Source organism: Melospiza georgiana, chromosome 12, assembly GCF_028018845.1.
Source record: "Melospiza georgiana isolate bMelGeo1 chromosome 12, bMelGeo1.pri, whole genome shotgun sequence".
Lineage (NCBI taxonomy): Eukaryota > Metazoa > Chordata > Aves > Passeriformes > Passerellidae > Melospiza > Melospiza georgiana.
Genome location: NC_080441.1, coordinates 4,816,883 through 4,843,068, shown reverse-complemented (window position 1 = coordinate 4,843,068; position 26,186 = coordinate 4,816,883). Strand labels below are relative to the sequence as shown.

Below are 26,186 nucleotides of genomic sequence, written 5' to 3'. Positions count from 1 at the left end.
GTTATTTTGTTCCCTCCAGGAGAGGTTTGTGAGGGACTGGAAGCCAAAACACATCAAGAGCTGGGACTAAAACGTGAGTTGTACCATTGGCCTGAGGGCACATGAGGCATTTCCTCAATGAAGCGTCCACAGGAGGAGCCCCTATTTGGGCATGTGGCCCCAAAAACACCACTCTCCAGTGGGATCTCCCAGCTGGAAGCTGATGGACCAGGGAGTGAAACCAGCCTGAGGTGGAACAATTGCTCCTCCCTTTGCATCCTCCCCCATGAGCTCTGGTGCCTCCAGCAGTGCTGCCAACCACTCACCCACCACAGCAGGAGCAGCTGCGGCTTCCAGGGCCATGGAGAGCCAGGGGTGCAGAGCTGCAGCTGTCCTGGCTGGCTCCTGGCTCTCCTGCATGGTGGGAGCCCTGGAGGACGTGGGGCTGGAGAACATCAGCTGGGCTGCCGAGGACGCGCCGGGCAATGAATCCTCGGAGCACGCCTTCTTCTCTCTGGATTATCAGCACGTCCAGGTGCCCTTTGAAATCACCCTCTGGATCATGCTGGCCTCCCTGGCCAAAATAGGTGAGGCCTCCTGAGAGGATGAGGAGGGATGGGGAGTCTGTGGAGGTGGTGTGGCCTTTGCTCCATGTCTGCTCTGCTTTAGAATCTGAGGTAACATCCCAAATCCTCGGAATTCACACGCTGTGTGCCAGAGACGCTGCACAGGTGGAAAACAAGTTGCATTTTAGGGAAATGTGGTTTTCCATCTGGAAATGGTGATTTTCTATCTAGAAATTCACATCTGGGAGTGCTGTTGCTGTTAGGAGGAAAAATACCGGGTTTCCAGGAGGAGCAGCTTGATTTAACTGCAGGATGCACCACGGTGTGTGTTCACCTTGATTTCCTTGCCAGCCACGCTCTGTGCAGGTGGTCCACTGACATCTTCATCTTAAAATGAAGATTGCTTATTCTTCTAAAAGTGCCCTGTGTCTGGCCAGGGAATAATTGCATCCATGTCCAGGCTGCCTAAAATAAAATCTCTGTGCGTTGATTGTCTATGCAAGGTCATCTAAGATAGATAGATTTATTTTCCTCTGAAAAACTGGGCACAGGCAAGTGAAAATTATATAAAAATATTTTTTCTCCAGGAATTGTCTTAACTTTTATAGCAGTAATTTAACAGAATTTATCTTAAGGCTTTTTTTTTTTCCCCTTGTATTTCTTTTCCTCAGAATGGAGAAGTTTCTAAGATTGGGTTTGATTAGAATTTTTCAGATGGAAAGAGTCTTTTTGTCTGACTAATTTCATGCTTCATAATGAGACCCTAATTCTAGTCACATGCATGAAGGCATAATAATGATCAGAGATTTTTAAAAATTGTTATTTTTGTTCTAATTAGGTTTGTTTCAATGACTTTTTCTTTTAATAACTCACCTTGTACTTGTGGTGTTTTTTCTAATGTTGGGCATTGCACAAGACAGGCTTGATTGGACATTTTTTAGCTTTAAATGCTAATGATTAAATGCTATTAAAAGTGGACCTCTTTATAATTATTGGGAAGGGTTTTTGTGATTTTTTTTTTTAATGTATAGAAACTGTATTGTGTTTAAAATTAGAAATTGCTATTTCTGTTAGCGCTGAAGATGGGCTGCTGACTAGATTACATAATTAATAATTCCAAATACTGTTTTATTTAATGCAGATTATTACTTTTTGTTTATTACCTCAACGTATATCTCTAACCTTATGCTATGATGAAATGAGGTCTGAACAGGCAGTAATTTGAGAAAGTTTGGTATTTTCCGTAACTTTCAGATTTTCTAACCAATTTCTGAGCAACTTCACCCTCACTGTGTGAATTTATTTGTGCTACTCCGAGGTGTAACCTGCTGACAGTGGGAGTGTGGGGACCTTGGGAGGGTTTGGGCTGCTGAGGTAACACCACTTTTATCCTTCCCTGCCCTGTAGGTTTCCACCTCTACAACAAGCTGCCCTCCGTCGTTCCCGAGAGCTGTTTGTTGATCTTTGTGGGGCTCATCATGGGGGGAATCATCTATGGGTTAAACGATAGATCCCCACCAGTGATGGACAGCGACATCTTCTTCCTCTACCTCCTGCCCCCCATCGTGCTGGACGCCGGCTACTTCATGCCCAGCCGCCCCTTTTTCGAGAACATCGGCACCATCCTGCTCTACGCCGTGGTGGGCACCATCTGGAACGTGTTTGGGATCGGCTTTTCCCTGTATGGGATCTGCCAGGTGAAATCCTTCCGGCTGCAGGACGTGTCCCTGCTGCACAACCTCCTGTTCGGCAGCCTCATCGCCGCCGTGGACCCCGTGGCCGTGCTGGCTGTCTTTGAGGAGATCCACGTCAACGAGAAGCTGCACATCCTGGTTTTTGGGGAATCCCTCCTCAACGATGCCGTGACCGTGGTAAGGATGAGCCTGAGCTGGGGTGTTTAACCTGCAGAGGATGGTGCTGAGTGAGGGGATGGAAGAGCTGCAGAAAAGGAGGCTCGGGGAAGACTTTATTTCCCTCTACAGCTCCTTGAGATGAGGTCGTAGCCAGGTGGGGGTTGATCTTTTCTCCCAGGGAACAAATGGCAGCATGAGATGAAACGGTCTCAAGTGTCACCAGGAGAGGCTTAGATTGGCCATTGGGAAAAATTTCTTCATGGAAAAGGCAGTCAAGCATTGGCACAGGCTGCCCAGGGAAGTGGTGGAGTTACAACACCTGCAAGTGTTAAAAACCATGCGGATGTGGCACCTGGGGACATGGTTTAGTGGTGAACATGGCAGTGCTGGGTTATTGGTTGGACTGCATGATTTTGGAGGGCTTTTTCAACCTCAATGATTCTGTGATTTGTTGAGGGAAAAGTCATCCACAACCCCATCTAGCAGAGGATCCTGGTCCAATTCTCTGGCAATGAGGTCCTGGGCAGCATTCAGGTGAACTTAGGAGTTTTCAGGTTTCTCTTTGACTCTGTGTCTGGGGACAGAAATGTCCATGAGGGCCACAGCAGTCCCCTGGTGGGAGCCAGAGCTCCTAGGCAGGAGGTGACACTGCACTGGCAGAAATCCCAGTATGTGTATTTGGTGTCATGACCACGTCTCATGAACATCCAGTTAACTAACAGCTATTTCCCTCTGTCCTTCTCCCCCAAGGTGCTCTACAAACTCTTTCGCTCTTTCTGTGAGATGCCGACCATCAAAAGCATGGATGTTTTTGCTGGAATTGGAAAATTCTTCGTGGTTGGGCTGGGAGGAGTTTTAGTGGGGCTGAGTTTTGGGTTCACTGCTGCCTTCACCACGCGTTTCACCAAGGACATCCGTGTCATCGAGCCCCTGTTTGTGTTCTTGTACAGCTACCTGTCCTACCTCACTGCAGAGATGTTCCACCTCTCCGGCATCGTGGCGTAAGTCAGGCCCTGCAGCTCCTCTCTCCAGGGAAACTCCCTGCCTATATTCACTGAAAAATACCCAAAAACACTTTAAAATTTGGAAATCTGTGTATAACGAAGAGCAGGCCCCTCTCCAAGTGTCATTCTGTTTCCCAAATTGCACAACGATGGCTGATGGTGGATTTATGTAGGTTATTGAGGAATGTTTGTTTGAGCTCCATGGTTTTTGTTTGGAAAGGCTGGATGTTCCAACAGTGAGAGGTCTGGCAGGTTTGGCAGAGCCAGAAGAAGTTTCTTAGTTTATTTTGTTATTTTCCACATGGCCCAGTCAAAACCAACATGGGAAGAGTTACAAGGAGAATTTAGTCAGCTCCTTGGAAAGGTTTGATCTTGGTTTGCAGCACTTCTGTTCTCACATCCCCTTCCCCATCTGCATGTCCTGCCTGGCAGCCCTTGGTGTGACAGCAGTGAGTGATGGGACAGGAACTGAAGCCTGAAATATTCCTGTTTTTTTGGGAGCAGAGGATTCTAATGGAAACCTCTGCTTTGGAGATTCTGACTTGGCTCCAGAAGCTCAGACACAGCTCATGTCTGGCCTCAGGTGTCAACCAACACCTCTGTCTCCAGTAACTTTGGGAATCTGCTGGCCAATTTCGGCCAAAGCTGTCAGAAATTCATTCAGCTCATTTAATTTTCTTTTACCTGGGTAGATCTTTTAATAAAATGAATAATTTTGAGCCAGATCATTCAGATTTAAGGGACTAATTAAGCTTTGTGCTTACCTCATTGGACATCTCACTGTCAGAGCAGATGCTGAGACAAAAATAGCCAGAAAGACCCCAATGTTCACCAAAATCTCACCTTGGAAAGCAGAGAGAGAGGAAAACCAGAGGATACAGGAATACAGGATCCAGCCCTGTATTGTATTGAGTGTGGTTCTCCTGCCCAAACTGAGTCAGCTGGTGCTGAGGATCACAACCATTTAATATTCCCCCAAAGACACCAAAATGCACCTACCCTGCATCAGTGGCTGCAGTGTAAACAACTGTGCAGCTGATGAGAAAGAAGATAAAAAGAAAATAAAAAATGAAGTGGGCTCCCAGCTCAGCACAGAAGTATCTGGGAGATCTATTTTCTATTTTAAAACTAATGATGTTGCTTTGGATATAAACCATCCCTGTGTCTTGCAGATTTTGTTTCCTCGGCTGGTTAATAGGAGCAATATTTGAGTGTTACTGAAAACAATTCCAGCTCTGGGAATAGGTAGGAAAAGCCTATTTATAGGAGTGCAAGACAGAACAGTGAAATAAATATGCTGCATAATCATCATGGAGCAGAAAACATTCAATCCTAATGGTGTCTCCTTCTATCAATCACAATCTGCTGTACCCATTATGGAACCCATTTGCTGTTCTTTTGAATAATGCATTTTTTTCTGAAGCAAAACAATGGCAAAGGCAGCTGATTCCTGCACTGTGCCCTTCTAATTGCCAAATTATAAATGCCTGTCTTATAGATCTGGAGTTCAAACAATTCATTCTGTTGTGGCCAGGGAATACTGTATTATAAGAAGCAGCTTTTGGCATTTTGTGTCTTTGAAAAATAATGTGATTGCCAAAAAAATCAATTCTACATACTCCAGAAAAATATAAAAAAATCTGAATACAGCTCAGTCTGTGAAACTGTTCTGCAAATGGGTTTTAGTTGGATTTTTTCCTTTCTTATTCTCTTTTTCCCTGCCCCTTGCTTTGGTGGCAGTGTTCATCTTTAGACAAGTTTATTCTCTTTCTGTGACTGTGCTGTGATCCCCTGTCCATTCTCCAATAAGCATTCCCCAAAACCACAGCTCTGGAAATCACTTGCCCATAAGTACTTGGATTTCTTAGTTTTTAACTGGAACTATATTCCCCACTATTTACTGAGGCAGACACAGTAACAGAAGAATTTATTTTTTTTTTCCAGTCTGTGGTTCAGTCCCTGTTGCTCTTTCTGGCAAAGCAGGCCAGACCTAAAAAGGATAAATCAAACCAGACCTGTATTAGAATATTTTTATGTACTGGTACATTTTCTTAGGAGAGGAAAGATGTGAACTCAAACATTTGGTGAAAAAGGGAACTGAATCTTTGTCTCCTACTGCTGGAAAACACAGGATCCCATTCCTCAGCAAAAGTGTTGTGACTTTCCTAATTCTGACCTTTCCTATCCTCTGCTTTTGCCACAAATCCTCTCCCTAAAGCCCAGTTTTAAATTCAAAGAGACCCAAATGTTTATGTCTTCAAAATAATGCAAAATGTGAGTGAAATCCTGGGGTTAAACAGGGCATTTTCAGTGCAAAGCAGTAATTGCCTGGCAGCTCTCTGAGCATCTCTTAGTTGATAGTTCTGGGTGAGCCACAACCTCTCTCAACACCTTTGTTTGGGTCACTTACCTGTCCTGGTCACACCCAGAGCCAGGGACAAGCCAAGGATCTGCTTCTCTGTTGGCTTTTCTGTGATCCAACATTGTGATGTTCCCTGTGGAATCAGTTTTCAGTGCAATAAAAATATGGATGGCTTTACCAAATGGCACTACAAGTCAGATCTTGGAAATTTAAAGCCCTTTTTCTATTTCTGTTGCAATATTTAGAACAAAAATGTTTTGGTCCAGATTAAAATATAAAAAAAAAGAGTTTCAGCACTTTGAGCGCTCAATTGTTTTGACCTCCTAGGATTGCTGGCCTGCAAATGTATTGATTTTTGACCTCCTAGGATTGCTGGCCTGAAAATACATTGATTTGAAAAGCTGATGAATTAGGCTAATGCCATGTTCCCTGGAACTTGAAGAACCAATTATCCATGAAAAATTGCCAGGCAATTGTAAGGTCAGAGTTTGGCAAAGTTAAAGAACTGGAAACTGCATGTGGAGATGGGAAGAGTTGGGTGTTAGTTGGAGGTGTTGCTTTGTGCTCTGATAAAATGCAACAGGTGATGAATTGTTCACCTGCTAAAATCCAGATTTGGACAGTTTGGGCAACCTATGAAGTATTTTATTGTCCTAGTGGTCCTGATACTCTTGGCCTGATGCAGGAAGTGACTCAGCCCTCAGTGAAATGTCTGCAAATGTCCAAGACTTGATGAAACCCCATTTTTTTATAATTGATATGTTGATTTTCTGTGTTAAAGTAGAAAAACATATTTTTCATTTCATATTTCAAACATATTTATTTTCTTGTTGTTTATTTTTCACTTCCTCAGCATCATTTCCTGTGCCATGGGCATGAAGCGTTACGTGGAGGCCAACATCTCCCTCAAGTCCCACACCACAGTCAAGTACTTCATGAAGATGTGGAGCAGCGTGAGCGACACCCTCATCTTCATCTTCCTCGGAGTTTCCACCATTGGAGAAAACCATGAGTGGAACTGGCCCTACATTTGCTTCACAGTTATTTTCTGCCTCGTTTGGAGGGCACTTGGTAGGGGAAATTGTAGATCTTGGTTTTTCATGTCTGTTATTGTTTATGGGAGTGAGGAGTGAGTTCCATTGGATGAGAGGGTGCTCTGCCCCTCCATCCTCCTTTCCTGTTCACTCTGCAGTGTGATTATTCCAGATGGGAATGCTCAGACTGGACTGGGACATCCCAGCCAATGCTTCCTGCTCCTCCATCTCACTCAATTCCAAATCTTGCATTTGGCTGCAGTTCCCTGCTCTTGCACTCATTGGTGCTGGATAGAAGCTTTCATGAGATCTGTTTTATCAATGTCCCTTTTTTGCCATGATCTTCCTTTACCCTCCTTCCTTGCCACGATCTCCTTTTCCATTTCAGTGTTTTTAGTTCCTTGGTATTCTCCCCAGCAGGAGGGAACTTGTAGATACATACCTTGGGGTGAAAGATCCATGAAAATCCTCTGAATTTAAGGGATTTAATTCACAACAAGCCGATGTACAGCAGCATCCTTCACTGGGAAGCTGGAGGAACATTCCAGTAGCTCTCATTCCAGATGAGATTTGGGACCTAAACTGTGAGGATGCTCCTTCTCCTACTCAAGAATTTCAGGTTAGGGTTGAGAGTGGCAGAACTGGGGAATTGCTGAGGTTTCCAGGGGCCTGTGGAGATCATCTGCTCCAACCCCTGCCCTAGCAGGGTCAGACACAGCATCCCTGGAAAACTCATCAGGGTGTGTGACCAACCTCACAGCGATAAAGAGATCAAGGCTTGGTGATAATGAGGGGCAAGGCAGGAAAATACTCTCCTGATAACTCATCTCTGCAGTTTCTTTGGCCACAATTACAATGCAAACCTAACTTCTGGTTCCAGGATTCCCTGGGATCCCATTTTCATGCATTGAAAATGACCAAAAAAATAGATGTGCTTTGTTTCCATTCTCCACAGTTGCATCTTGTGCTGGTTCCATGCTGGGAGAGGCTGGACCTCCATTCTTATGGTGCTTGGCACCTAATGAGTGCCTCAGTTATGGGTATTTTTATATCTTAACAATATTTGTGAAAATAACAGCACACATTTTTGGCAAAGAATTCGAGCGCTTAAAAACATTTGACAGGATTTATGTTTACAAACCAGTAAGTCAAGCAGTGAACTCGAATTTGACAGACACTCCAAGAAATTGTTTAAATAGGTTAGGCAATGATTAGCAAGGCAGAGCAGAATGGGGTTTATTAGCTGCTAGGACATGCCAAAGTTTGTTTTAATAACTGTGCACCATACTTGGAAATGTGCTCATTAGTCAGTTTTTTATACATTCATGTGTTTTAGTCAGATTTTTATACATTCATGTGTTTTATTTCCATTAAGTGATTTCTCTTAAATTATTTGCTCAGATAAAAGGAGTTCTCAGTGAATTTGATTTTTTGTTTTTTTTTTAGTTCAAAAATTCTTCATTGCAAGCTATAAGAACATAGCAATGCTACAAAAGTACCCCAAAAATCCTCCCTAAGCACAGCCCTTCTGAGAGCAGCTTCAATTATGCAGCACATTATTAGGGAAGGGCTCAGGCTGCAGCCACCCTTTTCCAGTGAAAATCTCCCTGGAATTAAATAAGAACACACAAACCAGGGCTGGAGATGGTCTGGGTGGTCCTGAGCAGGGTGTTCTGTCCTGCAGCACCTTCCTGGCAAGCTGGGAGGGTGAGAACTGGGAAGGGGCTGCACCGAGCCAGACTGGGAAACTCCTCCTTGGAGTGGTTGAGATGAAACCTTGGCCTGCTCTGAGCCATCCAGCAGCTCTGGATTAATTAATTAATATTAATTAATTAATAATTGGATAGTTGGGAAGATTTCTTTGTGGAAAGGGGTGCCAAACATTGGAATGGGCTGCCCAAGGCAGTGATGGAGACAACAGCCCTGGAAGTGTTCAAAAAATGTGTGGTTGTGACACCTGGAGACATGGATTAGTGGTGGCCTTGGCAGTACTGGAGGAATGGTTGGACCTGATGATCTTGGAGGACTTATCCAGTCTTAATTCCAGGATTTTGGAGGTGCTTGAGGCACTGATCCAGAAAAAGGAGGTGCCCCCACATTTCCCTGCAGGAATTGGGGATTTTTGGGTGGGCAATGCTGGGATTGGTGTGTAAACTGTACCCCAGTCCCTCACAAAACACTCTCAGTGCATTAAATGTTTGAGAAATTATTCTGCTGAAACCTGGGGAATTCCTTTGGTATGAGGAAGATAATCTAAAAAGGAAAGTAGAGCCCTTGCTTGGCAGCACTGGGGCTCTGCTGATATCCAAGCCCCGGGGAGATTTCCTCCTGCTCTTTCCCAAGGTATCTGCAGCAGAAAATACATTCTGCTCAGAATGATTAATTGTATGTCATCTCTTGGAGCAAACTGGCCTTGAATTAGTTTAGGGAATGCTAATAATAATTTATGAGGAAGGATTAAATTAAGACAAAGGCCAGGATATCAGCTCAAGTAAATTTTGTTCCTTTAAATCATCGGCGCTGCCTGAGCTGTAGAGTAGGGGTGGATGTGATCTGAGGGAGGCTTTGTTTTATTTATTTTTTAAGTTGCAAAGAACCTTGAGACCCAAGTGCTTCCTGTCTGCTGGTCTGGGCACCAGTTCTGCAGAGCTCCAGAGATGGGGAAGGTGCCACAGGGTTCAGTTGACTGAGTTCCCTATTCCCAAACATGCCCAGCTTTTTGTTTTCCTCACACTCCTCCAATGTACAGTAAAAGTTCAGCTATTTTTAGCTGGAGGTGTGTGGGAAGATGTTTGATATGTACATAACAAATGCACTGTTTTTATTTCTTTTGGAAACACCCTCTAGAAAAGCAACAGTGCTGTGGCTCCAGCTAATTCCTAACAAAAGTCAGTGACAGGAGGTGCCATCAGTTCTCAGAATGGCTGTTAATCTTTGGGAAATGGGATGTTTATCACATCCATTGGGATTAAAATCACGGCCTACTGATTTAAGGCCTGACTTTTTGTACCTTTCTGCATCTGTTTGTGCATTTGCAAATGGCTGTAAATCACAGCAATTGCTGTGTCACCTCACCTGGCCTTCAATTTGTGTAGGATGAATCTGAGGGAAAGAAATAACATTAACACAAGTGGAATATAGCTACTTATCCAAGCTACTGCTTGGAAACTTTGGCAAATAGGAGGGCAATTTGTGGTTAAGTTGTTGCTGTTGATTTGCCTCAAAAGCATTTGTAACCTCAGCAATTCAGTCATTTGTTAGCACCAATTAGAATAAATCAATTAATATTTCAGGACTGTAGCCAGTCAATATTTGTAATCTCTCCAATTAGAAATATGTTGGGGATTAAGTTTTTTCTGCACAAAGCAAATTTCAACCTGTTGAATCAGACTGGGAGAAAAGTTCCCCCGTGGTGTATTGGGAATATACCCCCTTGTGCCCTGGCTTGTTCCTTGTAGTTGGTGTTTCCCAATTCTGTGATGTTTTACTGGAAATCTAAGATTGAGTTTTCTCTAATTGTTCTATTTAACTGATGTACCTCAATCTACCTTCCTGCTTTCCAGGGGTTCTTGTGCTGACTTTCTTTGTGAACAGATTTCACGTGAACACCATCACCAGTAAGGACCAGTTCATCATTGCCTATGGGGGGCTCCGAGGGGCCATTTGCTTCTCGTTGGTTTTCCTGCTGCCCGACTTCCACAGGAAAAAGCTCTTCATTGCAGCAACAACTGTTGTCATCCTCTTCACCGTGTTCGTGCAGGTAAAACCAGTGTTGGGCTCAGATTCGGGATTGGGTCCCCTCCAGGGTCTGGTGGAGAAGGTTCCTCTCCCTCTCGCTGGGGCTGTAAATTCTGGTGCTCCAACACTGAGTTTTGAGGAATTGTGGTGCTCCAGGGCTCGGAGGAGCAGCAGCTCTCAGCATTGCTGTGACATCTAGTGGTAAAACCTTTCCTGCAGCTTTCTGTGGGATCTCGGATGTGTCCCTGCTCTTCTCTGACCAGCAGCAGGTCTCTAAGGGCTTCTCTAAAGTACAGCTCTTGGTTTCTCTGGCAAACACAGCCACATCTGAAGGAGGCTTTGGTGGAAAAGTTGGGGTTGTCAGGTGCTGGAGTGAGCTAGGCCGATGTCCACCTGCTGTTTATCCTAAAAAGTAAAGAGTGGTTCTCCACAGGACTGAAGTGAGTGGGATGTGGATGTTTGGGAAAGATCTCATGTAGAAGAGCTCCCTGTGAGCTCCTGGTCAGGGAGGTGAGGTCCATGAGGAGCTGTTGCCCAGGAGCAGAGGAGTTTCTGGGCCTTTGGGAGATGGTGGCAGCTGCAGAGTGGCCCCATGGCTGAGCATCACCCTCAGAGCAAACTCCTTCTGCTTTTCCTGACTGAACCTCTCTGGTGGGTGTCAAGCACTGGGACAATGTGGAGTGTTGGGGTTGGTTTTGCTTCCCCACATCCACCCAAATCCTCATCCTGAGCTGGAGGATGGATCAGAGCGTGTTGTGCCAATGGGATCAGCGCTGGGCGCTGCAGGGCAGTGGGACTGGGCACAGCCTCAGCCTGAAAGGAGAGAGCAGGGGCCAGGCCGGCATGGGGGATGTGCTTAGGTGGAGCTTGACAAGTTTTAAGATGCAAATGCGGGTGAGACATTGAAAAGTCCCGGTCCCCAGGCATGCCCGCTCGCTGGTGCAGGCCGCTCCCGCTCCCGAGCCTCACACAAAGGTTGTTCCAAGGCAGCAGCTCCAGGCTTTGGGAAATCCAAGGGCTTTTGTGTAACCTCAAAGCTCAGCTGGTGATGTAAGCCCCGTGCAAAAGGGTGAGAGTTAAACAGGGTCCCTGTATCGCTGGGGAGCCCCCCTGACCCTCAGCCTTTCAGGAGCTCTGTGTCTGCAGAGGGCTGAGCTGGGCTCCAGGGGCCTGCAGTGCCAGGGCACCACCACAACAGGGCAGGGAAAACCAGGAAAATTACTTAAAATCTGAGGCAGAATGATATTGCTGGAGTCAGCACAGAAAAAGGTGGGTAAATGTAACAGACGCTTCAAAAACCTGGGTTTGCAAATCAACTTTGTGGTGCTGCTGCCAGACACATCGATGGATGCATTGTTGGGGAGGAAATAATTTTACCATCCCAGAGTCTTTTGTGGTCACTCTGTGTGGAAAGGGCAAGAGAAATATTGGCTGTGAAACAACTTCAGTGCATAGTGGACATTTCTCTTCTTGTTTTATGCAAATGTTTTCTCTGTATTCACAACAATCTCAATATAGACTTGTTGGGGAGTGTCTGGGACAGAAACCAAGGCAGAGGTGATTTGAGCCCTTCTAGGCTGGTTTGGGCCATCTTGTCAGTGCTCAAACCCTCCACATCTATGATTCCCTTAGAAATCCTGGCCCTGCTGGCTGGAAACCCTCCTGCCAGAGAGGAATGACCACCCCATGAGCAGCTGGGCTTGGCCACCCGTGGCTCTATCAGAACATTCCACAAGCCAGGAAACTCCTCTCTTTTGGCCTTCCTAGCCCAGTTGCATAAGGCTCTTCCCACAACAAGCCTGGTTAATCATTTTGAGGAGGTTGCCTGAGCCATTGTCAGCTCCTCAGTGCTTCCAAGCAGGCTGGCTGTGTGCCATGCAGACCAGGAACTTCTCCAGGGAGCTCTCTGGGCTTGTCTGGAATGTCACAAACCTCCCCTCATTGTTCTGCCTCTTGGTGTGGTTTTAAAATCAAATACTGCTGGAAGTTCACTCCCTCAACTTACTGGCCCCTGACCTCTGCCATGAAATTCTGAGCAAATGTAATAATTGTGAAAGGGGCAGGTTGTTTGATGCCTGCACTGTCCCACTGGATTTCTGGAGGTGGAAAATGTTGTGTGAGCTGTGATGGAGCTGACAGACACTCCCTGGGATGAGTTTTCCCTGGTGGATGGAGGAGCAGCACAGGGGACCTGCAGGTGTGCTGGGAAATGATGTGTGGCTGGAATGACACATGGGAATAACAGTCCCAAATACTGCTTTAAAATGGAAACAACTGCAGCTGATTATCCAGGAAGGCAAGAGGCCAAATTTCAGAGTCTCTGCTTAATTTTTGTAATATCTGTTATTCTGGAATTTGTGAGTTCTGTGTTATTGACTCAATAGCGACACATTTTTTTATTGCTATTAGCTATTAAAATGACACATTAATTGTTTCTGCAATTAAAAATGTGTTCAACTCCGTGCCAGCATTTGTGACATTCAGAAGTCATAAACATCAACTACTCCATCATTTTTGCTGTAAACATGTCCTAGAAAAGTCATTTCATGCGGAAGCCGGACTAAGAAACACACCACAGCAGCATTTTAGTTCTCTCACAAGGCTTAAAGGATATTACAACTTTTCCTTGACCCTTCCCACCAGGTGGATGCTTTGATGAGGAAGCTCAGCCACTGTCTGGCCATCAGAGATCTCTGGAGTGATGGTGTGTGACACACAGGGCTGAAGGAGTGAGCAGACAATTGCTGGCAGAGGCTCCGTGCTGAGAAATCTCAGGGATTATCCCCATTTCAGGCATTTGAACTTGGGTTGTTTCGAGCCCCTTTCCATCTGGGAGGCCACGAGCAGCAGCAAACCACAAACACAGCAACAGCAAACCTCAGGCTTGACCTTGGAATTCTTGGTTGGCTTTTTGTGGTCTCAGAGAGGCTGGATGAGGCGAGTGGAAGTTTCTTCCCTCCATCCTGAAGCCTCCCCGTGAGTTCCTCTCCATTGACAGGTTCCTACCAGGAGCAAACAAAGTGTTTGGGGTACACCTGGGGGAACAGTTTCTAGTCCTGTTGAAGCTTGGCAGGTTTTATCCTGCCAGGAAAGCAGGGCAGGTCAGGGAGGCTGCTCAGACACAAGAACAGGGTCACTGTGGCTCAGCCCCACGCTGCTGGCTTTTGTTCCAATGCAGGAAAATTGGGTGTGAGGAAAGGCTGATTTCTGTGTCTGTGGTTACTCTGCAGGGAATGACCATCCGTCCCCTCGTTGACCTGTTGGCTGTCAAGAGGAAAAGGGAGAGTGCTCCCACTGTGGGGGAGCAGATCCACATCAGGGTAAGTGGAGCATCCATCAGCACGTGGTCAGAGCTTTCTGATATTTCCGGCAATGTGTGTGTCTCCAGGGATGCTGCAGATCTGCAGTTTTACCCAAATTTGCAAAATCTGCAGTTTTACCAGCCCCTTTCCATGTTAGAAGTCCTGTTCAGCTCCCTAACCATGGGGGTTTTTTTGCATTATAAGAGCAGCACCAGACAGGCTGATGTAACATCAGGTAGTGCACAAACATGAGAGAAAAAGATGATTTCTCGCCCAAAACTTTAAGCTCTGACCTAACTCAAATTTCTCTGGTCTCTGGAACAAGAGAAAGAAAATGAGGCTTGGTTGCTTTCAGGATTAGAAACTTTCATGTGTTCTCCAGTCCCATCACCACCATTGGTTCAGATATTTTTACAGAAAAATGAGGAAAGGGAAGATAAGTTTGGTGCTATATTGGAGGGAACCTCTGAAGTGCTCCATCCCTGGAATTATTCAAGGCCAGGTTGGGTGGAGATTGGAGCTATCTGGGATAGTGGGAGGTGTTCCTGCCCATGGCAGGGACTGGAATGAGATGAGATGTAAGGTCCCATCCAACCTGCGATTCTACATCCATAACTCAAAGGTGGGATTTCATTCCCCTTGTTCTCACCACCCCAATGTTGGTATTTGTAGTCATAGAGAACTTCAGGGAGAGGCTCAGCTCCATGAGGTCAGCTGCTCTCCCACTCACCTGAGCATTTGCATTTTCATCTGCATTCAATGGAAAATTAATATATTTCTGAATCTAATTGTTCAATCCCAGCCACGTTTCTGTGGATATGGCTCCTCCAGGAATATTATTGTCATTGTTTCTTTAGCAATAAAGCCATTGGGGCTGAGGACATTTGTAAAACCTGTTTGGCATCCTCACAATGGGGTTGGACTGCAGGGCTTTGTCTGAGGTTAACACACACTTTTCCAGTCATGAGCAGAGAAGATTTTGTTCTTTTGTTAGGATGTGAGTGGTAAATCATCTCAGAAATGTGTTTATTAGGAGCTGTGAGCTGAAAATGGCCATGCACCAATTAAGTTGAGAAGGTAAAAATGCAGATAGTTGGAAATCAGGGATGCAGAAGCCAGAAGCAGTTTTCTTACTCAAATTTATTTTGCCATCTGGATAGCTGGGATATTCTTGCTCGTGGGAGTGATGATCAGAGTGTGTGAGTGTAATTCCAAAGAATCAGAATAGTTTGGATTGGACCTTAAAACTCATCTCATTCCACCCCTTGCCATGGGCAGGGACACCTTCCCTTATCCCAGGTTGCTCCAGGCCCTGTCCAGCCTGGCCTGGGACATTCCCAGGGATGGGACATTCCCAGGGATGGGACACTTCAGTGCTTCCCTCCAGTGCTGTGTTCGTGGAGCAGCTCACAGCTGCCAGCAGCCATGTGAGGGCACTAAACCCACACCAGGCTGCAGGGCTGAGCCAGCTGCTCGGAAACTTTTCTGTCTCTGACTCCCCAAAAAGATAGTTTTAAAAAATTTAGAGCTGTAGAAAGTTCCAGGATCATCAGTACCTGAGTGTGGAGGGCAGCAGAGCAGAGCCCTCTCCCACTTTAGAGATGCCATTAGGAGGGAAAGCAGTTTGGGAAATTACAGGGATTTAACTTTGAGGTGGAAAACCCAACCAGGCTGGGATTTTTTACATAATTTTAAACAATAATAATGTATTCATATAAAGTATGATATGATTATTTTATTTAGTGGGAAGTGTCTGGGGGAAGGCAGTATTTATTATTCAAGATTAACATTTATGGGTTACTTACACTTATATCCTGAAGATACTGATTCCCTGAGACAAATTGTTCTCAAAACCCCAAAAATGAGCCTTTCCTGCTGGCCAAGGCCCAGAAGATGGGAGCCATCAGCCCTCCTGTCCCCATCACAGAGAGCAGATTCATGGCCCTCTGCATTTATCCTCTGCTTGCCCACGCCTGAAAGCAAACCACTCATACTCCAGCACCAATGGATGAGGGCATGGAGAGTTATCCCAGTGCCTTCTCTCCTTGTTTCCCAGCTCTATATCCCGAGCTGGAAGCAGCCCATGCCCTGTTGTGTGTGTGTGGCTTTTGCTGTTTGCTGGCCGCGTTCATCGCATATGCAGCCGGCGTAGAGTGAAATCCTCTCTCTCTCCTCTTTAGTTCCTGGATCATTTGCTGGCTGGCATTGAAGATATATCTGGACACTGGGGACAGTATTACTGGAAAGACAAGTAAGGATTTGCCAAAATACAACTGTGTACACGTGTAGGAAAAAAAAGGAGGTTGGTTTCTATTCCCAAAGTTTCCGCTGTGGGCAGCTGGGCCTTGCTCATCCATGAGGGAGGGGACAGAGGGGCAGCTTTTCCTTGTGCAAGAGGACACCAGATTTTCAGGCACTTCCCTGCTTGCAGACACCTCTTTTGCATCACCCTAAAAAGATTCTTTCTCCTCTCCTGTTGTGTTTGTCCCTTCTTGCCCAAAGATATCTGCTGGAAGTGCCATGGCCATGACACGCAGCCTGTGCCCAGTTAACATTAAAGAGCTGAGTTTGCAGCACTGCTTGTTGTGGACTGAAATTACAGAAGATCTCTACAGATTTCTGTAGCAAAGTGTTCAATTTTCATTAAATTCTGGGAATTTGTACGTTTTAGATTTTTTAAAAAAGGCATCAGAATTTATTAAATTTATTAATTTATTATTAGAATTTATTAAAAAATACAAATACCATAAAATATACAAAAAAGACTATCTACCAGGTTTAATTCCTTGGTGGTCCAGACACAGATGCAGCTGGTAGAGATTTTTTAGGAATGCCCATGCTTGGAAGTGCCACTAGAGGGTATGGGAGACACTGCTGCTGAGGAGCATCCTAACTCCTTGTGAGCAGATCTTAGAGAGACTGATGATCTCAGAGGTCTTTTCCAACCTAAATTATTCAACAATTTGAGCAGAAAAGAAGAGGAAATGGCTCAAGAGGGAATCTGGAATTGTTGACATCTGTGGCTACTGCAGATGTAGCACTTCTAGAAGAGTTCATGATATGTCTGGTACTTTTGGGGAGTTTTTAATTAGTGAAGTTTTAATATTTTGACTCATGTACTGTAATGCAGAAATAATTAGGGACTGACCTCTTGGACCATCGATTTCTGAGGAGTTGTTAATGGGATATAATGGAATTTAATGGAATATGGGGCACTCGTGGGCTGTGACCCTGTGCCTTGCTCAGGTCTGTTGGTGCTGGGGAGTCAGGGGAGAGGCCAAACCCATCTCATTTTGTTCTCCAACAGGCTGGAGTATTTCAACAGCAAATACCTGCAGAAGATCCTGCTCAGGGAGTACGACCAGCCCAAGTCCAGCATCGTGCTGCTCTACGAGAAGCTGGAGCGCAAGCACGCCATGGAGCTGGCCCAGGCTGGGCAGCTGGGCCACGGCCTGGCCCACCCCTCCTTCCTGTGAGCAAACACCACCTCAAACCCAGCAGCTGGGGCTAAAAATGATGGGGTGGGTGAGCATCACCCAGCACTGATGGTGGCACGTGGAGGGCCACCTGTATCCCCACGAGTTACAGGGAAATGGTGCTCTGAGGGAGAGGCTCCTGCCCAGTTTTGGATGGGTTTGCACTGTTAAATGTTCTGAATGGCCACTTCAGACCTCACAGATGGTTCTGCTCTGCCACAGCTCCCCGTGGCTCTTTTATCCACCAGGGAGCATATGGACAGCCCAGCTCTGATGCAAGTGCCAAATTCCTGCTTTGCCGCTAGCTCCATCTGCAGAGATGAGCTGCTGGCCACGTTGGCTGTGGTGGGATCCCAAAGGGGCACTGAGATTTGGGGATACATTTCCAAAATAAGATCTTCTGCTTTCCTTTGCAGCAGCAGCGACAGGACTGTCATAACAGACCAAAAACTGGAGGACACTCCAAATCCTGATGTCCTGGACAACATGCAGGAAATATTGGCCAGGAACCTGTACCGGATCAGGAGGACGGTACAACTTCTCCCTCCATCCATATTTTAAGTGTCCAATGACACAAATTTCCTCAGTTATCCGAACAGCCTGAGCAGATGTTATGAATATTTCCATAATTACCCAGGATGTCTCTTTGTGAGGAGAGAATAGTTGGCTGTGTGGAGCCAGATCCAGTTTCCAAGTCAGTGGCACATTTCTGTTTGCTGCCTGACAGCTTTTGAAAGGTTCACCCAGTCAGCCTATAATTTCATGGAATATTTTCGGCATCGGTACCCGGCAGGGAAAAGGAGAAAGGAGGAGCACGTGGAACTCCAGGCACTGGGTTAGCACATCCAGCAGCAGCTCTAGGGCAGAGCAGGGATGGGGTGATCCTCATGGTACATTTTTCCCCTTGGAAGAGAGCTGTGAGTGGCAATTGATCTGTAGAGCTTTTAAATCCACTCAAGAGTTCTGCCATAGAACTGGTAGCAGTGGTTAAAGGACATAAACCCCACTTGCTGTTTACAGAGTCATGGATAATGTCTGGGGTTTCACACAGCACCTGGAATTGCTGTTCCTAGGGAGACTTAGCCTTAAAGTCCACCTAAGCCTTTGTTTTATGCATTGCACACAAAATACAGAGTCCTCAGGGGTGGGGCTGGTGTGGGCAGCTCAGCACAGAGGGATCAGCCTTCCCCTCCTGTCCCTTTGCTGAGCTGAGGGAAACAGTGGGATAAGGCTGGGAAGAACCTATGGACATGGTGGAGGGATGAAGATGAAGGCACAGGTCCAGTTTGAGCTTAGTCCTGCATTAATCCAGCCTAACCCCTTGTAGAGACAGCATTATCCCAGCTCCCACTGGTGCTAGTGGGATATTTCAACTCCAGCTGGGTGGTGGGTTTTGAAGGAGGATTTATGATTCCCAATGATTTATATGGAAGGTGGTGTTAATACAAAACATTGGGGGCTGAAGCTGTGAAGGCACCTCGGGCTGAGTCACTGTGGACACCTGGATGCCACCTCAGTCTTGTCATTCAGGGATTTCTTGGGTGATTTCAACTAAAAAAAAAAAGAAGTTGGGAGTCCTGTTGGAGAAGATGAAACAGGAAAGCCTTATAAATATGATTGTCTGGCAAAAGATTTTGAGAATATAGAAACTATAAGCGAGATTGAAATGAAAGCAAGCTTTGAGATACCTCAGTTACTAAACAACTAGAAAACAATGGTGTGGCTGGCTGAAGGTAATCCCCTTTTGATGGAACAACACCCTCTGCTTGCAGACAGCTCCAAGGGTCAGAGCAGATCCTACAGCTTGGCAGAAGGGACCCAAAGAAGAGTTTTTAGGGTTTAAAATGTAACACAGTATGGTAATGTAATGATCTTATAGGCTGTATGTAAATGCTATAGGATTTGTAGCTTGTACTAGATTGGTTAGTGAGAATCAGAATATTCAACACAGAAGAAGATTTATTGTATTGTAACGGGAACCTCACTCTCTTACCCCGTTTTACTCTCTTGCCCTTTGACTCTCTCACGCTCTCATCCTCTCTGCCCCTCTCTTCTCTCAGGCCTGCTCTGAGCTGTGTCTGGCAGCTCCCAGCAGGGCCCTGCACCCAGGCCCTTTGCAATAAACCCCAAATCCCAGCAGGGCCCTGCACCCAGGCCCTTTGCAATAAACCCCAAATCCCAGCAGGGCCCTGCACCCAGACCCTTTGCAATCAACCCAAGTTCCACGACCTGGCTCCAGAGATCTCTCATCTCCGTCTGTCCCCACCATCCTACCCCCGACGCTCCTACAGAGTCCCATCTCCCTTCCGTGTCTCTTCCCATCCCCACGTCTCCCACACCACTGCATGCACAGGTGGGTGGGCTGGCTGCAGGGCAGGAGGCTCCTGCAGGATGGCAGCGGTGTCCCCTGCCCAGCAGCTCCGTGTGTCCCCTGCAGGGCCCGGCGTACAACAGGCACACCCTGCCCGGGGACAGCGAGCCCGCGGAGCGCGCCAAGGAGCTCCTGATCCTGCGGCACAAGAGCCTGCTGGTGGAGCTGGGCGGGAGCGACACCTGCAGCAGCTCCAGGAAGGAGGTGAGAGCCAGCACTGTGTTGCAGAATGAGCCATTTGTCGGGTGCAGGGAAAACCTGAGATGCTCAATATGAGATCAGCAAGCTTCTTTTATTGAAGAGAGCATCAGAGACTTATACAGTAATAAGCTCATGAATATTGTGTAATTTACACCGTCTATTGGCCACACCACAATATCAGCTCTTCTCTGTTCTTTAGGGGTTACATCTCTCTTTTCTCATGTCTCTTTCACTATTTGTTATCATACTACAGCTAGGCCCAAGGACACACTATCTTGCAGGTACAGGACTTGGAATTAGCCACAGCCTTGTACTTTTCCAGTTCTTGGCTACACTCTCAACAGCACAGGCTGCTTTCCCCACAGCCTGCTCACTGCTGAGGCTGTTTCCTTCGAAACACAAATATTGTTATTTTAACTTAAAAAAGGCTCTCAATCCCAAATCACATTCCAATGAATAGGAAAAATAGAAAGGGAAGAACTGCCCCCAACCCAGCTTCTGGCAAAGCAAGGAGCACAGCCCTGTTCAGTGCTTTGTGACTTCCACCCATGCTAGGAAAGTTCTTTACTTTTACTATTTACAAATGTCACTGACTGGGCTTCACTCTGTCGATGCTGAGGTCTGGTTTTCCCGTGTTTTCTTTTCTGGGAGATTTCATCAAACACAGGAATTTGTCTCCCCCATTGTCAGTGGTCCAGAGTGTAAATATTTGAAACTGCTCAATGTTTCCCCCCCCGCTCCAGCTCAACTCTTTTGAAAGGACAGAAGCATTTTTGTGATCTTTCTTGTGCATTCTGGGGGTAAGTTCTTTGTTTTTAAACACATCTACAGTTCTGAGCAGGCTTGAAAGAAGTAAAATAGAAGGAAGTTTTGCTTACCAGATTCCTGTGAGAAATGAAAACTTTTCCAATTTACTGCTTGCATAGCTCTGTGTTGGTTTATGTTCTGAATCAGAGGAGAAACAGGATTAATACAACGTCTGTGCCTGGTGAAGACTTTTGCTCTTTGGAGATTGGTGAGAGAAGCTGGGCCGGCATTTAGCTATGGAAAAGAAAGGTTTGCAGGAATGATGCATGAGGAGCAGGCTTGGTTTTTTTCAGTTCCTCCCATCCTCTGTAACTCTTTAGAGGAAAAGCATTTAACCCTTGTCATATTTTGCTCCCAAATGCCCAGGTCAGCAGCAGTGCAGAACCCCAGAACATTCAGAATTGGAAGGGATCTTTGAGGATCACTGAGCCAGTTCCTGGCCCTGCATAGGACAGCCCCAAGAAATCCTACCCTGTGCCTGAAAGTGTTGTCCAAACACTCTTTGAGCTCTGGCAGGGCTGGTGCTTGCAGTAATTACTGAGCCATTCCTGAATTTCACTCATTTCTCCGAATTTTAGGTTTTGATGGCTTGAGCTGGAGCACTGTCCAAGTGTGAGCTGTGATCTCTAATCTGAGCAGCCAAGCTCCATCACTGATGAGAACAAAATGACCTTTTAGAAAGAAACAAATCACCCTTCCCTATTTAGATAGTAATTTTCCATGACAGCACAATAACTCAGGAATGCTGTGGACTTTTTTCCTCTCCAGTTTCCTTGTGGAAATGCCAATCATGGAGGAGCCCACCAGGAGCGGCAGCACCGCACCAAACACTGCTGGTGCTCAGCCCTTCCTCCCCAGAAAGGTGTTCTGGCTCTTGCAAACAACTTAAAAGATTTAATTTGATCATTTACATGCTGATTGGTACTTACAATTCAGAATAGATAGGCAAGAACATGGCATGTTCCTGTAGAACATTTGGTATAATTAAACTTCAAAAGAGCAACATCAAACTCCGGCTGATTTTGAGCACGACGTTCCCTCCTTTAAGGATATTTGATTGTTAACCCTTGTGCTCCTGCTTTCCCCTTCTCTGCTGCATTTGGTGGGAAACCAGGAGCTTTGGGAAAGCTGTTCCTCCTGTTCCTTTGAGTGCTTGCAGCTGGGCTTTGGGGGAACAGAATGGTTTTTGGGGAATTGCAAAAGCAGTAGGATTCACTCTGTGTCTGTGCTGACTTGTGGATGATGGAAAAATGCCCTCTGAGGGTGGGAAATGCCCTGTGGATTATGGAAAATGCCAATTTGATGCTGAATACTGTTGTGTCACTGGAGCCACTTGTTGGTGCTGCTCACAGCCCTTCACTGCAGCCACCTTGGCTTTGTGCCTGGCCAAGGGAAGCACATGTAAATCCCAGAATGGTTTGGGTTGGGAAAAACCTTAAAGATCATCCAGTTCCAACCCCCTGCCATGGGCAGAGACACCTTCCGCTAGATGAGGATGTCCTGTCCAGCCTGGAGATGGTAGCAAATACCAGGAGCTGATCCCAGTGACACCTGTAAGGGTGATTCTAACCCAAGAACCATCCCTCAGTGCCCAAAAGGACAAGCCAGGCCTGTTTTGTGTCACCAGCAGCTTTCCAGCTAATTTTTAAGAATAGCTGCCTCATTTACTGTGAAAAGAAATAAAATGATGCCCAAAAGTGATGGGATAATGCTCTAATAGAGCCCTGAAATATTAACACCATATTAATTTTATATATATAATATTATATAATATTAAGGAGGGTGGGTGAATGCTGTTACTTTGTTCTGTAGGAGGACAGATTGCAGAATTTGTCAGTAGAAAGAAGGAACAGTGTGCTAAAAAGTAGATTTTAGCCTATTATAAGCAGCTCAATACTTACCAGGTTTTGGGAAAAAAGCAGCTACTCGTGTTTCTTCCATGCCAAATTGAAAACAAAATGGTATTTTCCTGATTTAAAAAAGCTATTCATGAAAAATGTCGATAGTGTTAGAGATTTTTCTGATTGTCAGATATTCCATCTTTTGTAGTCCCACAGGGAAGGGTTTGGCCTTCCAGGTTTTGAGTCAGCAAGAAAAACTTGGATGCTGCTGCTCCCCAGGTTTTTCTGTTCTACATCTCACCACGAGATGGAAGCATTACAACTGTGTTTGCAGGCCCAGCTGGAAATCCAGGGATGGGGAATAAACTTCCAGCAAAGGGCCACTGGAACCCCTGTGGTGCTGGTGAAACTCCTGCAATTCCACTGCCAGTCCTGGAGAAAAGCTGTGGTGGTACCTTGAGCGTTAGGAGCTAAGGGAATAATTTTAAAAATTTGCTTCAATAGAAACCCTGTTTTTTCTGTTTGGTCTTTTCTGTTTGGTTTTTTCTGTTTGGTTTTTTCTGTTGGGTGTTTGAAAACCCTGTTTTTCTTGTTTAGTGAAGGTGCTGAAAGCTTTGCTGTTAAATATGACGCTCTTGTAGCTCAGTTAAATATTTTATTTATCATATTTTATTAGGGGCTGGTTGGTTTTTTTCTCCCCAAACAAAATCAGGGGTGTGTGGGAGAACATCCCTGTTTGGGTTGGTGGCTTCACTTCAGGGGCTTTTACAGCATGGAGAGGGGGCTCTTGGAGCCTCCTCCAAGGAGAGTTTGGAGAGCAAAACAGGGAGAAAGAGCAAGAAAAGAACAACCTTCCTTCCTCCAGAGCAGGTTAAATGATTTACACCAGGCAGAAGGACCTTGGCAGGAGAATGAGGTGACTTCAGCTCTGAACCAAAGGCCAGAGGATTAACTCCAAGACTATCTATTTCCAGCAGAAAGTTCTCCTTCCTCTGCCTAAGGACAAAATTCCTGCCGAAGGCTGCTGCTTCCTGGAGCCGTGCATCATTGCTGGCTTCCAGCACCGGCTGCTTTTGGGGCTGGCCTTATTTTAGGCAGGGATCCAGCCCAGCCTGAGCTGGCAGGGCAGATTCTGAGACCCAGGACAGCTTTTATTTACCACGGAGCACCCAGAAAATCCTTGCACCTGTAGCCAGGCAACTTGGTCCTCTTTTCTGCTGCCAAAACAGGAGTGCACTCCCCCAGAAGGAGCTTATTTGGAGCTGCCTGCGAGCCATGTGCGTAAATGACAGAGTGCCTTTGGTAATTATGTCAGAGCCCTTTCATGGAGCATGCTCTGAGAACCGCTCAATGCCCCTGGGAATGGCTTTCCAGGGAGCTGCCGGAGCCGGGAAGGCATTGTTATTAAAATGGTCAATAAAAGGGAGAACAAGGGATGCAGGGCAGCGGTCCTCGTTAGGGGAGGGAGGAGAAGGACCCGAAACAAAACAGAAAACCAGGCTGGGAGGTGTCCAGAGTTATTTTGGCAGTCTGGGTTTCTGGACCGAGGTGCCAAATCGCAGCTGTGTGAGAGACTTATTCCCAGTTTGCAGAGGCGCCGAACAATCCAGGCGGCATTGTGCTACCTGATTTCTATTTTTTTTTCATTCCTATTTTTTTGTCCTGGAGGGTGGAGATTAGCACTGGAGTGAAAGGACAGGGAGCTCGTTAGTGCCAGCTCGTTACCTGCCTCCTTGGCCTGCAGCCAGCGTGGGGAACAGCCAAGGTGAGAAACATCCATATCCTGGGGACAGCTTTGCCTTCTGCACTCCCTGCCCCATTCTCTCAGCTCCAGGGCTTCCCATCCTCAGCTGAACCATTCCTGGGGAGCTCAGACCTCTTCCAGAACTCAAAACATAATTGCTGTACTGTGCCATTTTCATTCTTTAAGCCTCTGACACTGGCTCGGTTTTATTTCTAAATTCTTGATGCTCCATAAAGAGCTTGTAATGTTGTTCAGAGGAGCTGTGAATGCGCCATCCTGGAAGGGTTTTAGGCCTTTAGTTTTGATGGAGCAACTTGGTCCTGTGAGAGGTGTTCCCACCCACAGCAGAGGGAGTGGGATGATCTTTAAGGCCCTTCCAATCCAGGCCATTCCATGATTCTATGTTGTACCAAATCACCATCTGCAAATACTTCCTGCCATCTCTTCAGCCTGTTTTTAGCAATCCTTATTTTTTTCGTTGTTGTTATTGTTTATTTTTACATGACCAAAGTGAACCGAAAGGGAGTGGAATCCTTAGGGATTGCAGGTTTATGAGGCAGGAGTGTTGTGGGCAGGTTTCACAGGGCACTGAAGTCCTTCTCTCCCTCCCTCAGTCGCAGAAGGAGGACTCGTGCTCGGCGCAGGGCGAGCCCAGCCCGCAGCCCAAGCTCTGCCGCTCCCTCACCGGTAAGTTGGGGGAGCTGGGGCTCATTCCCTGCCCTCCCTCATCCCTGTGGAATGGCCCAGCAGGTGACAGGGAGGTTGTGGGACAAATTTGGGCTCCTGAAATGAGCCTCTTGGGTGAGCAAGAAGAGCTGGAAGAGCCCTGGTGCCCCCTCTCAGCCCACCTGAGGTTGGTGTGAATGGTTTGGGCTCTTTTAAAGCCATCTAATCCAACCCCTCTGCCACAAACAGGGACGTCTCCAACCAGGTCAGGTTGCCTCATCCAACCTGGGATGTAGCTGTTTTAATCCACAGTTTACCAGGAATACTTCAGTAATGTTCTTCCTGAAGAAAACCATGACTGTAAGCAGAGAAAAGTGATAAAACCCATTATTTCTGGGTAATTTTTTTTTCCACCCAAAGGAAAACACGAGCACCATGGCCTCTGACATACAATGGTGTCAGAACAGAAGGAGATTGTAACCCTTCTGTCATGGTTGCATGTTCATCCCTGTCAAACAGTCCCATAATATGACAAGAGGACATTCCAGGTGCTCCAGCAGGACACCTGCGTTGTCCAGAGCTGCTTTAAGGAAGTCACCAATGTGAATTTTTGCTCTGCAAAGCTGCAGATGTGGACTGACGAAAGAATGATGATACTGATCCAAATACTTTATGTATTTTGAAGTGTAAACCTGGATTGGAATCACCTTTTTTTGGCTTTTCCTTCCATGGAAACACTGTTCTTTTCTCCTGTTTTATAACTGGGGAGTGGAACAGCTCATCCCCAAAGAGCACGTGGCCAGCTCGGTGTCCTTCATTCCTGCTGAACCACAAAGAAGGGTGTTTCTTGGGGTGTTTCTCATGGTGTTTCTTGTGCTGTTTCTCTTCCCACAGTGGGGAACACGGAGAAGGTCCGGGAGGGGAAGGAGAGCCGGTCCAAGTCCGTGTGTGCCATCCCACCACGCCAGCCCAGCACGGGGCTGAAGGAGCTGACTCTGGACATGTACAAACACAAGGGATGCTCTGGCTCCCCATGAGGGCTCTGACTCCTTCATTGGGGGCTGCTGGATGTGTAGATAATGTAAATAAGGTGCACGTTGGAAAGGACAGCGTGGACAGGGTGGAATATCCAGAGTGGTTTGCATGGAAAGTCACTCTTACTGCCCAGTGTTGGGTTTTCTGTGGGAACTGAGGAAAAAGATGCCCAGCAATGCCAGGGGACATTTCTAAGGAATTTCTAGG

The 26,186-nt window shown here is 46.3% G+C and overlaps 1 protein-coding gene across 1 annotated transcript; it reads left to right on the top strand.

Moving 5' to 3' along the window:
* Positions 1-340: 340 nt before the first annotated feature.
* Positions 341-25,981, top strand: LOC131088577 (sodium/hydrogen exchanger 2-like). The gene is made up of 12 exons (XM_058032742.1): positions 341-566; positions 1,953-2,416; positions 3,149-3,399; positions 6,618-6,835; positions 10,362-10,558; positions 13,767-13,856; positions 16,019-16,089; positions 17,146-17,310; positions 17,731-17,845; positions 19,752-19,889; positions 24,893-24,965; positions 25,839-25,981. Exons 1-12 carry the CDS (start codon positions 341-343, stop codon positions 25,979-25,981), a joined length of 2,151 nt encoding a protein of 716 aa, XP_057888725.1.
* The last annotated feature ends 205 nt before the right edge of the window (positions 25,982-26,186 follow it).

Excerpts from the sequence above, each read along its gene's own strand:
- LOC131088577 (XM_058032742.1), top strand. The coding sequence starts at position 341 with ATGGAGAGCCAGGGGTGCAGAGCTGCAGCTGTCCTGGCTGGCTCCTGG. Across the intron at positions 17,846-19,751 it reads TGTACCGGATCAGGAGGACG|GGCCCGGCGTACAACAGGCA; the intron begins GTACAACTTCTC and ends TGTCCCCTGCAG. Across the intron at positions 19,890-24,892 it reads GCAGCAGCTCCAGGAAGGAG|TCGCAGAAGGAGGACTCGTG; the intron begins GTGAGAGCCAGC and ends TCCCTCCCTCAG.